This window comes from Panthera tigris, chromosome C1, assembly GCF_018350195.1.
Source record: "Panthera tigris isolate Pti1 chromosome C1, P.tigris_Pti1_mat1.1, whole genome shotgun sequence".
NCBI lineage: Eukaryota > Metazoa > Chordata > Mammalia > Carnivora > Felidae > Panthera > Panthera tigris.
The window spans coordinates 93,855,867-93,868,303 of NC_056667.1; the positions used below are offsets into that span (position 1 = coordinate 93,855,867).

The 12,437-nt window shown below is 43.0% G+C and overlaps 1 protein-coding gene across 1 annotated transcript; it reads right to left on the reverse strand.

Annotated features, from left to right (window-relative positions):
• Window positions 1–1,008: 1,008 nt before the first annotated feature.
• On the reverse strand, window positions 1,009–1,239 carry LOC107179087 (small nuclear ribonucleoprotein G-like). Its single transcript, XM_042998160.1, has one exon. It carries the CDS (start codon window positions 1,237–1,239, stop codon window positions 1,009–1,011), a length of 231 nt encoding a protein of 76 aa, XP_042854094.1.
• Between the last annotated feature and the right edge of the window lie 11,198 nt (window positions 1,240–12,437).

Sequence of the window (12,437 nt, forward strand, 5' to 3'; positions counted from 1 at the left end):
TTTTCCAAGAACATCCAAGGAAAATGTATTCCTAGACATGGGACATTTTAACTGGACACCTGGTGTTAAGAACTCAGAGGTCATATTCTGTAATCACTCTATGATGAATGATACTGTCATCACCGTGGACAATGAGTACATTAAAATACTGTATGCTATTAATGTGACATTGAATAATGTTACTATGATGGGTATTTTTATCTCAGAACATTCATATAAAGATTTTCCAACATCCTAGCATACTAAAGTAACAGAAATACCTTGGGTAAAACTGACAAAATTGACCAGCTTTCAGATGGAAGCTTAGAAGATCCCATAAAACCTAGCAGCCCATAAAACAAGCTAACCCACTCTGAACACCCTGCACAGGCCATTCATGCGCCCTCAAAACTCATCAACACCAACATAGCTGAATTAAACAGAGATACACAAAATTTACATATTATTTGTTTTGTTTTGTTTTTCTCTGGAGTTCTATTTCTGTTCTTGTCTTCAAAAAAATTTTCCCCGTTTATGTTCAAAATAAACAACTGTATTGTTACTTCCTGTGTTTTATTTCAATTGCACTATACTTGGAATGTAGATGTATTTGGAAAAGTCAGAGTACATCAAAACTATTACAAGAGTTTTGAAAATTACAGTTAATGTTTCAGAAGAAATCTGCTCAGGTTTGCAGGTTCTTTATCTTTCCATTAAAAGATGAAAAAAAGCCAGCCTAGTCACGCCTCACATTTAATCAGATTCTTCCGTATTAATGCGTTAAAGCTTTGGAACAAATCAGTCTCAACCAGGAACAGCTCGTGTTAGAAAAAACTAGAATAAGAGCTACCATTCAATTTTTCATGTTCAGAATGCCTGCGAAAGCATTTTTGGACTATTAAGAAAGTTTATTTAGCATAAAAGTTCAATATGAAAACGCACGACCTGATTTTTATATTGTAGTAAAACAGATGCTATGGAGGGGACATATGAAAGCGGTTGGTTTCTTCCGGTGAACACACCCATTGTTTATACTCGTTCCAAGGTTTCTAACAGGATGATATGATTTCCTGGAATTACCACCATTCCAATATTGTTCTCTTGCCCACTAGTTGCCATCTCCACACATTCATCCATCACAAGATTCATAAAGGGATGGAAGGCCCGCAATATTCCTTGGCCACGTCTGCCACCATTTAATTTCAATGGTAATTTCTTGTCCGTAAATTTTTTCAACTCAGGAGGGTGAGCTTTGCTCATGGTGTCTACTCGGCAAGCTCAAAGATCCAAAATTTACATATTAAATATTCCTTCCTGGAATTGCTAACAAAACCTTTTCAACATGTGATTTGTTCTGGCTATATTTGTTCTGGTCTGGGTATAACCCTTAAAAATACTTACAGGTGGGCAGGAATTATTTCTCTACCCATATTTGGAAATCCATTAAGGAAATCTTTCTCATTGCTTTTAGCTATTATCTTTGCTCCATATCTTATTGAAGATGCTATTATAATGTTATGCACCCTGAGGCTTAAGAAGGGAAAATTACAAAAAGACTGATTAACCACACCTTTGCCATTCTTTTCTGTGAGCCTATAATGAAGATCTCATATGTATTTGTGGACTTCTACCTACCTGTACTTGACAATATGATTTTCATTTGGTTGTTTTGTTGATTTCTTAGCTTACCTTAATGGACTTACTTACTAAGATAATTTCACTTACCTTAATACTAAATTCAGATTTAGTTTGGCTTTTCTTACTTGACTTAATTCTTATTAAATGTGACTTTGGGTTTTAGTTTTGATTCTGATTTGACTTTATAACCTGATTTGACTGATATCTGATTTAATCCTTAATTTTGCTTTACTGTAAACAATCGAACTTGTTTTATTTAGTGTGATGTTCATTTTATGATGTCAGTTGACATTTCATAGGATCTGAGATTGATTTGATTTTGTTTGATTTTCATTGGAACTATGGTTGGGTGACTTAGATTTGCCTTCATCCAAGTTAGCAGAATAAAAACACAGTGCTGATCTGGTTAAAGATGTAGTTGATTCCTGAATGATCCTTAAGATTAGTCATGAGGAATCTCTGGGTGCGATGTAGAGAACAAGATGGAGTCACTCCTGTCAAGCAATCACTCGTGTCAAGCAGTGACATAAGCAGCCAAGGTATTGCAGCTAAGACCAGATATCACTAAAACCGGCACAGGCTGATGGCATCCAGAACCGATAACCAGCAAAGCCAAGAGAGCCTGGAAGAACCCAGAGCTGATCATCACTAGAATCAGAAGAGACCTGCAAAGTCCCAAGACTGATTAAACCCCTTTTAAAAAGGAAGGACCTTCTGCAGCAAACTGTCAGACTCTGACGCTGACTCTTCCACGTCTGGCTGCATCAGAAAGACAAGTGCTGCCAAAGGCTCTGCCCTATTGATCTCTGAACATAACACAGATCCTCCAACAGCCTGAAAATAATAAGCCGTTAAGTACCGAGAACTGACCAGGACCCTACCTTGGCCTCATCTCAACTGCGAGCTCACAGACGGACTTCACACTTGATTTGTTAACTCTTACCCCTTTTTGTATCTCGTTTGTTGTGTGCCTTTGTATTATGCTTTGCTTTGTGTGGCATGTATGAAGCCACGTTACATGCATAGTATTATCTCATGGAGTCTGGAACCCTGCACCTGCTTTCAGTTATACTAACCTTGCTCTATGATTGAATAAAGCGGACCCTGTCAAAAAGACACAACTCATGTGTACGCCTTCGTAGCGTGCTCGCCACAGGCCTGGAGAGCTTGAACACAAAAGAGAATGAAGCTTGCAATCGAGGAGAAAACTTACCCTCAAACCCATGGGTGGGCGAGAAAGCAGGGAGCTCAGCTGGCTCCGTGGGTACAGACACCTGTTTGCTCACCAGCCTCAGAGTTGGGGGGTCTTCTTCCTGCTTCAGACGGCCAAGTAATGTTAACCTTAAAAATAAAACCGCCAGCTGTCTTGCTAACAGAAACGGGTTTGAGAGTAGCACAGAATTGCAATTCCCAACTAGCAGGTTACGGCAAAACCACAGGCAAGCCCAGGGAACAAAGGAGAGGAGGGCTCTTTTATAGAGGAAAAGTGGGACGTGGGGAGGACGTTCTAATCCAAAAATTCATTGGGGTAAACTGGGAGTTGGAAGTGTAGTGACTTTTCATTGGCTGAGTTGTGATAGTCTCTCATTGGGTGGGCTGTTGCCAGGCAAAAGGGAGAGACTGTACCCTTTCCGCTGGGATAGTGAAATAGTATCCAGGCTCCAGGTCCATTTCTTCCTCTTGGGGAGGCAGTTGACAGCGTGGTAAGGTGTGAGAGCTCCCCGTGCTGGCCTCCCGACTCCACGCTAAACAAGGTTTCTTTTTACTAATTTTCACATCGGCCAGGAGATAGATATAAGAGCTCTCTGAACCTTCCGCTCATTTTTGCTCCAAAAATAAATTTATTTTAAAATAACATAGTAATAACGATGAGACATCAATTATCCATCAAGAATTTGGAGCTTCCGGTTTCTTCCTCTGGAGTGGATTTGGTCTAGGCGGAGCATATTCTAATCCCTTGCACTAGAGAACTTCACAGTGGGAAGTGAAGGTTTGGGGAGGCGAGGCTAGGCAGAGGACCCACGACAATATCCACAGGTCTCCTTCTCCCCTCCTGCTGTAGGGGCAGGCTCAGTTAGAAGCTGGGGCTTTGTAGCTGAGTGTCACCTCCCCCCCCCCCCCCCCCCCCCCCCCCCCCCCGGGCGCTCTGCCAGGCTCTTGCCCCTAGTCACTCCCTTTCTGACGTCACGTGCTCTCTGTACTTGGAACACAGGGTGTGGTGGGCATGCGTTTGTTCTTTGCTCTACGCAACTCTAAAGAGCTGAGTTGACTTCAGAGTAGAAAAGCTGAGTTCAGCAACACACACTCAGATGCTCCTTGCCTCTTTGGCTTCTCAGATTATGCTCCCCCAGTGCCGGGGATACAAATATGTCTTGCCCAAACTTTTCTTGCCTTTTTTTTTTTTTTTTTCTAAGTTAAGCAAAGAGATTATGTTCCTCATTCATGGAGGTTACTCAAAGCCCTGGCTGGAAACAGTACATGTGAGTCTGTGCTGGGTGTCTGAAAGCATTCTCAGTCTTTGCTTTTTATTTTATTTATTTATTTTTTTAACATTTATTTATTTTTGAGAGACAGAGTGAGACAGAACACGAGAGGAGGAGGGGCAGAGAGAGAAGGAGACAAAGAATCTGATGCAGGCTCCAGGCTCTGAGCAAGTGTTCATCACAGAGCCCAATGGGGGGCTCAAACCCATCATGACCTGAACTGAAGCTGGACTCCTAACCGACTGAGCCACCCAGGTGCCCCTGGGTGTTTATTTATTTTTTTATGTTTAATGTTTATTTATTTTTGAGAGAGAGAGAGAGAAAGAGAGTGCTGCTGGGCTCGAACTCGCGAACCTTGATATCATGACCTGAGCCAAAGTTCGGTGCTTAACCACTTAACTAACTGAGCCACCCAGTGCTCTGGGCTTTGCTTTTTGAAGAGAGAATTTCACTCTTCTTGTTCGTCCTGTAAACCCGGAAAGTATTGTGAGATCACCTTAGGGTACTCCTGGGAAAAGTAGACCTGGTCAGCTTTCAATTGTCCACAGGTTCAGCAAGTATTAGACTGTCAGATTAGCTCCCAAGGAAGCTGGATAGCTGGAAAGGTGAGCAGTCTTTTGGTCATGGGCAAGTTTTTCATTTGGGCTCTGCCGCTTTCTAGCAGTGTGCTTTGGGCAAGTTACCTGAACAGGCTAGTCTTAGCCTTTCTGTAGCAAAGGAGGAGATGCCGTGCCTATTCCACACTGCCACTAGGTAAGAACATGTGGAGTGTGCTGTCTGGACCACAGGAAGAGCTCAGTAAATGGTAGCTGTTGTACCTCTGCTTCTAGGCTCCACCTCCTACACCACATCCTAGCCAAACTACTATTTTTTAGGAATTCATGTTCGATACTATAAGGTCATAGATGTTCTGAATTTTTAAGGTCCGGAGAGAATGTGCAGATTACCTTATCTATTTTCTTTCACAGAGAAGTGATCCCTTAGGGGATTGGGTGGACTTTCCCTGGGTAATTATAGAATGACGAGAATCCAGAATTTTTGTTTCTGAGTCCAGGCCTTTTTCCCCCACACCACACCACTTATCAAAACCCAGTGGCTTTTCTCCTTGCCCAGGGACCAGAAGGAGCTCCCCCTGGGTACGCCAGAACTGCCGGTAGGATTACCATTTTGTTATCCTTGGCTAGGAGAGAGCATAGTGTGTCACAGTTCACAGGCCTGTTGACGGCCCAAGCCCCACATTGTGCCTCCTACGAGATCACAGCCTCCAATGAGGTAATGAAGCCTCTGGGTGTTTTGTGGCTGTCAGCTGAGAAAAGCATTTCCCCATTATTCTTTCTGCAGGAAGCCACAACTCTCAGCCTCCCAAATGGGGAAGAGGAGCTGTGGGGTGTAGGACTGGCTTCCTATTTCCACTGAGCCACGGCAATGAAACTCGGAGCCTGGGGAGTCTTTCTCCAAGCGAGTGAGGGCTGAAGGACGGGAGGAGCCACAGCCCCTGGTCCCACAACTGAACAGAAACCCCACCACTGGCAAGGCAACCAGCGGCCAGTGGTTTTCTCTCCTTGGGGTTGGGCAGAGAAGCCTAAGAAGCCACCAAAGGCCGGAGAGGAGGAGCCCCACCTCTGTGCTCTCTGAGCAGTTCTGCTTTTATCTCTCTTAGTTATCGCTGTTCCATTTTAAGCTTCATTTGAATAAATAGTTTTGCTGCTATGTATGAATACTCACACACACACACACACTCTCACACACGCTAGACCTTTTTTTTTTTTTTTTTTAACTAGACCTTTTCCTTTTAGCTTCCCTTACTTTCCCTGCTGGACAGATATACAAAAATGAGGGGCTCACATTTGGATCAATTCATGCCCTGTAAGGCCAAGGACAATTGGTGTGCCCTGAGAGGAGAATAAGGAGAGAGTATTTAGAGAGAGCCACAGCTTCTGGGATTACCAGCCTTCTAAGGATGTTTACCTGCACTGTATTTTTTAAGCCTCTATATCTCTGTAACTGACTTGTCTACAAGTTGAATCTCAAAGCAACACTTGCCAAGGACATCCCCAGGCTTACTGAGGATGCCTGTCCTTGGGGGGCACTGGATACCTCAAGTTAGCATGGCCGCACCCTGACATATGTGTTCTTTGAGCCTCAGGAGTGAATTGGCCTGCAAAAGGACCCCTTTGTCACTCAGATTTATATCTCTTTTGAGGAGAAATGAAGGGGATGCTACAGAATGACCTATAAGTTCTTAATTCTTGTCCTAGGGTGGTGCAGTCTTTTGCTGATAAATGGGAGGGGATATAGACACACAGTCAAGACTGGATGGGTTGGGGGGTGGTCAGGAAAGGAGATCATAGCCACATCACAGAGTAACTGTGTTTGCAGAGAGACCTGTCACTCTGCTCTCTGAGCTCAGGCAGGAGGGCAAGAAAGCCCATTTTGTCGGCACTACGGTGTCATGCAATTTTGGTGGTTTCTTACTTATCCACACCCATTTGAGCTCAAAGACGACAGAACCCTAATAAGAGAGAGTCATAAGTTCCATGTGGATATCATGAGCCTTCAGCACAAGGGGACCACTTCTTCTGCATCCTCCTGGGACTGACCGTCTCCCTAACCAGTGAGTGAGCTAATGATTGTGATATCTGCTTAGTTCCTATCTAGCTGACAGAACTTGATCAGGAAGCCCCCTCTCACCAGACACCAAGTCGGGTGCCTTGATCCTAGCTTCCCCAGTCTCCAGAGCTGTAAGAAATAAGTTTATGTTTATAAACCACCCAGTCTACGGTATTTTTGTTATAGCAGCCGGAATGGATTAAGACACTATGTTGTTTTTTTTTTTTTATCATAGCTACAATAACCAACCATGATATTGCCTTGCTTAGTCCAATAAGACATAGATTGGCAAGCATACATCTATGGCAGTGCCCCACTGATACTATTGTCCCAAGTTCCATACTGCCAAACAGTTACATAATGTCTGTGATATAGCTACTTAGTTTAAACCCTGAGAATGATATGGGCACTAGACAATAAATACTCACTTGCTGAAACCCAGATTTGTAATTTATTTCTCAACATGGATGGTTTTTTGGAACCCTGGAAATATCCAAAACATACAAAGCCAAATGTTAGAATTTTAAGCGCCCTATATTTATTTCTAAGATATAATAGCGATCAAATTGCACAACGAATTTTCTTTTTACAAATGATACTCTATTGTGCTCTCCTGAAAACTCTAACCTCAGAGTCCATAAGCAAAATCCACTGTGCTACTCGTTAACTTCAATCGCCCTCTGGAGCTTACGGTCTTGCAATTTTCAAGCATCTACCCCTCCCAAACTCGAATATTCTTGCGTATTTCAGTAACTTGATGAAAAACAAGTTGGGGCTTTTTATTTCCGCTCATATTTCAATAATGACTTTTTTCTAATAATAACAAATTCACTCCCCTAGAAAGTTTTAAAAAAAGCAAAGAGCTTAAATGAGGACCAATGATTTCTCCCAGGTACCACTGTGACCTATGTAGCTTGATCAATAGACCACTCACTGAGAAGACCAAACTGTGAGTCTAAGTTTCTGCTTATCTCTTTCCTGATTTCATTTTTCAAAGTGTTTGAGCATTCTCCTGGACTATTCAACAACACAGTCTGCCCTGACATTGTCTTATTCTCAGGGTTTTTCCTTGTCTCTCCAAATGGATTGTAAACATCTCATGGTCAGAAATAGTATTAGTTCTCAGTAAAATCTTACAGGTTTGGGTCTAAGTGGGCATACAATTCTCCTCTCTTACCTGATTCCCAGACCACAGCCACGTCTAACTGTCAGGCACTTAGACCAGATCTTCTCAGTGGGATCCGGAGAGGGGTACATTAAAGGAAGAGTTTTCTACATTAAAATGAGTGTCCATTTCTGCTGCAAACAACTCTTGAGACATTCTTTCTGATGATCCTAAAATGCCCTCTCTCATAACCACTTCTCCCTCCACAGATGTTCATTCTCCTGACGTCTCTTTCTCGTACTTGTTCCTCCCTTCCCAAATCTTCAGTTACCCTAACTTTCAGGCCTCACACTACCTAAAGCGATTCGAATATTTATAGAACACCTCTGGCCTGCCAGACACAATCATCCAACATCCACTAGAGAAACACAGAACCTACCTATGGAGCTTTGTGTTCATAGTGAAGACAGACAATTATAAAAACAATGAGTGATAAGGGGATACGTGTGGGTAATGGGAGCGTGTAGCAGGAGTACCTAGTCCTGCTTTGAGGGCTTCCTGGAGGAACCGAGATATGGAGAATGTGTAGGAATTAGGTGAAGAGGTGAGAGGATATTCTAGAAAGAGAGAGGAAGGGAGAGCAGGAAAGAGAGATAAAGACTTGTTTCAAGCAACTCAAAGGAATTCAGCATCAAGTGTGGCAGGGCCATGGTGTTGGGGGTCGGGGAGGAGAGGCCAGCTGAGAGTTCTAAGAGTTAATAGGGGCCACTTAAAACCTAAAGGGGGCCTGGCTGGCCCAGTCAGTGGAGTATGCCATTCTTGATCTCAGGGTCCTGAGTTTGAGCCCCACCCACACTGGGTGTGGAGCTTACTTACCCAAAACAAAACCAAACCAAAAACTTAAGGGGAAACCATTGACGAGTTGCAAGCTGGGGAATGACACGATTAAATTATCATCTTTAGAAGGCTTTCCTTGCTAGGGTGAGCAAGAAAACACCCCCAGCTGATCTCGAAGGAGGTTGGGATGCAGTAAAACAGGTGAGAAATGAGGACTAGTGTATGGCTCTGGAGTAGGAGAGAAGTTGCCTGATTTTAGAAATATTTAGGCAAAGGGACAATTTATAGGACACGGGGGTTGATAATATGCTGTGAGGTGGGACAGAGGGTAGCCTAGGACGCCTGACTTGAACAACATGGAGGTTAGTGGGCCTTTCCCCGAGCTGGTGAATACAGGAGAGGAGCAGGTTCAGCAGGAGGATGCCCAGGTTACTAAGCTGAATGTTGCATCCCAGATTTAATGCACTTGCGTGGAGCTCAACGAGAACTCGGGTTCCACGTATAGCTTTGTGAATCTCTGGCACAGAGAGTAATGGAAGCCACAGAAAACGTGTGAGTCAAGCAAGAAGTCTTTTCTCAGCTCTTTCACCTCAGGGTCCTGTCATCATGACAGCAGCTCTGAGTAAGGGGCACTGCCTCCACAGACTGATGTCAGACGGGGACAGGAGAATTTACGACAGCATTTCTTAAGGGGCAGTTATGCTGAAAATCTGTTCCCTGAGAAAAACCACACAGCCACATGCACACATACATGTTATTTCGTGATCAAATAAGTTTGGAAAAACCTGTTCATCTAGACACTATTAAGGGCTGACAAGTTCTGCAGTAAAGATGCATTTCCTGGGCGCCTGGGTGGCGCAGTTGGTTAAAGCGTCCGACTTCAGCCAGGTCAAGATCTCGCGGTCCGTGAGTTCGAGCCCCGCGTCGGGCTCTGGGCTGATGGCTCGGAGCCTGGAGCCTGTTTCCGATTCTGTGTCTCCCTCTCTCTCTGCCCCTCCCCCGTTCACGCTCTGTCTCTCTCTCTGTCCCAAAAATAAATAAAAAACGTTGAAAAAAAAAAAATTAAAAAAAAAAAAAAAAAAGATGCATTTCCTCTTTAATGCAGCATTCTTCACAAGCCAGCCCTGGTCACAGGTGATTCTGTGAATCACATTCACAGAATCTGAATGTGTCAGGGTGAAGGAAGAGAGAGAAAGCTAACCTTTCCCAGATGCGTGTTTTTAAGTCAAGCCCTAGGGAGAGTGTCCACGCCTTCATTTATCAAAGTAAAAAATTGTATCTCAGTGGTAGGTTACACATTTGACAGCTTGGGATACATTGGGCTTATCACTTAGCCCCTCAAGGTTTCAGTCTCAGACAATCCCAGTAGACACAGCAGAGGGAAAACTGGCAGTATAATTTTCAAAATCTGAACTGGTCATAGGGTTTCTAAAAAAGCATTCTCTGTGACTTTGAATTTGAGTCCCAACTGTGCTATTTCTTTAACCAGCAAGGCCATCTTTCAGAATGGAAGGAGAGATAGAGTTTTCTAGACAAAAATTAAGAGTTCATGACCACTAAACCAGCTCTGCAAGAAATTTTAAGGCGGACTCTGAATGGAGTTAAAAAAAAAAAAAAAAAGACCAAAGCAACAAAGACTAGAAAGGACCAGAGAACATCACCAGAAACACCAACTCTACAGGTAACACAATGGCACTAAATTCGTATCTTTCAATAATTACTCTGAATGTAAATGGACTAAATGCTCCAACCAAAATACATAGAGTATCAAAATGGATTAAAAAAAAACAACAACAAGATCCATCTATATGCTGTCTGCAAGAGGCTTATTTTAGACCTAAAGACACCTGCAGATTGAAAGTGAGGGGATGGAGAACCATCTATCATGCTAATGGACATCAAAAGAAAGCCAGAGTATGGGGCACCTGGGTGGTTCAGTCCGTTAAGTGTCCAACTTCGGTTCAGGTCATGATCTAATGGTTCGTGACTTTGAGCCCTAAGTCAGGCCCTCTGCTATCACTGCAGAGCCAGCTTCCGATCCTCTGTCTCCCTCTCTCTCTGTCCCTCCTATCTCCCCTCCCAACAATAAATAAACATTAAAAAAAAGAAAGAGGGGCACCTGGGTGGCTCAGTCAATTGAACGTCCGACTTTGGCTCAGGCCATGATCCCGCAGTCTGTGAGTTTGAGCCCCACATTGGGCTCTGCGTTGACAGCTCAGAGCCTGGAGCCTACTTCGGATTCTGTGTCTCCCTCTCTCTCTGCCTCTCCCCCTCTCATGCTCTGTCTCTCTCTCTCTCTCTGTCAAAAATAAATAAACATTAAAAAATTTTTTTAAATAAAAAAAAAAAAAAAAAAGAAAGAAAGAAAGCCAGAGTAGCCATACATATACCAAAGAAACTAGATGTTAAAACAAAGACTGGAACAAAACACGAAGAAGGGCATTATATCATAATTAAGGAGTCTATACATCAAGAAGATCTAACAATTATAAATATTTGTGCCCCCAACCTGAAACACCTAGATATCTAAATCAATTAATAATATACATAAAGAAACTCATTGATAATACAATGATAGTAGGGGACTTTATTTCCTCACTTACATCAATGGATAGATCATCTAAGCAGAAAATCAACAAGGAAACAGTGGCTTCAAATGACACACTGGACCAGACTGACTTAACAAATATATTCAGAACATCTCATCCTAAAGCAGCAGAATACATGTTCTTCCTGGGGGCACATGGCACATTCTCCAGAATAGATCACATATTGGGTCACATCAGCCCTCAACAAGTGCATGAAGATCAGGATATACCATGCATATTTTCAGATCACAGTGCTATGAAACTTGAAGTCAACCACAAGAAAGAATTTGGAAAGACCACAAATACATGGAGGTTAAAGAACATCCAATTCTTGTGTTTCTTAGTTGTATAATCTTGAATCGAATATCTAAACTTTTTGAACCTCTGTTTTCTCATCTGTTAGTGGGGATATAACAGTAAATATCTAGAAGGATTATTATTAGATGTTACCATGAATAAACTGAAGGGGAGAGGCTGAGGTTGTACCACAGAGTTGGAAGAGATAAAGCTGGAATTGAAACCCAGAGCTTTGGGTCCCAAATCTGGGGCTCCCTTTACTAACCAAATCATTTCTACTAGTGTCCTTTGGATTGTGTCTTGGGGTTTACCTTTGACAATAACCTTATACAAGGAAAATCCAACTTCTGAGACACAGAAGTCTGGAAACGAAAGCCCAATTCAACAGGAGATGAGAGATCTTCTGGAAGGCAGCTGGAGAGAGGGTGGGGAGAAGGCCAAGGGCCTTAAGACACATTCCTGTCTCAGTCCTGGGGAACTTTTAAAAATAATTATTCTTGGGTTCTACTCCAGTCTCAGTCTACCAAATGGAGAGCCAGGCATACTTATTCTTGAGCAGATCCACAAGTAATTCTGAGATGCCACCTCGATTGAGAAGCACTGAGTTTTTCTAGACAAAAATCAATGCCCAAATCACCCTGGAACCCACAAGTGCTCACCGATTAGTGCCTGGACCAGCTCGATCTTTGACTTTTCATGGGTTTCATAGAAACAAGTTTAGTTATTTGTGTGGGTTGTGGGAGTAGGTGTTTAACAAGCCACGGGGGAAGGAGTATCTCTGTACCTCTGAGGCTCAAGAAGGTGGGCAGAGCCTCACTTCCTCCTCTCTTCAACTGGGCTTCCTGTCGTCACAGCATGAGCACATTTATTTTCCATTCACTTCTCCTTTTACACAAATAG

Coding starts and splice junctions, on each gene's coding strand:
- LOC107179087 (XM_042998160.1), bottom strand. CDS start 1,239: ATGAGCAAAGCTCACCCTCCTGAGTTGAAAAAATTTACGGACAAGAAA.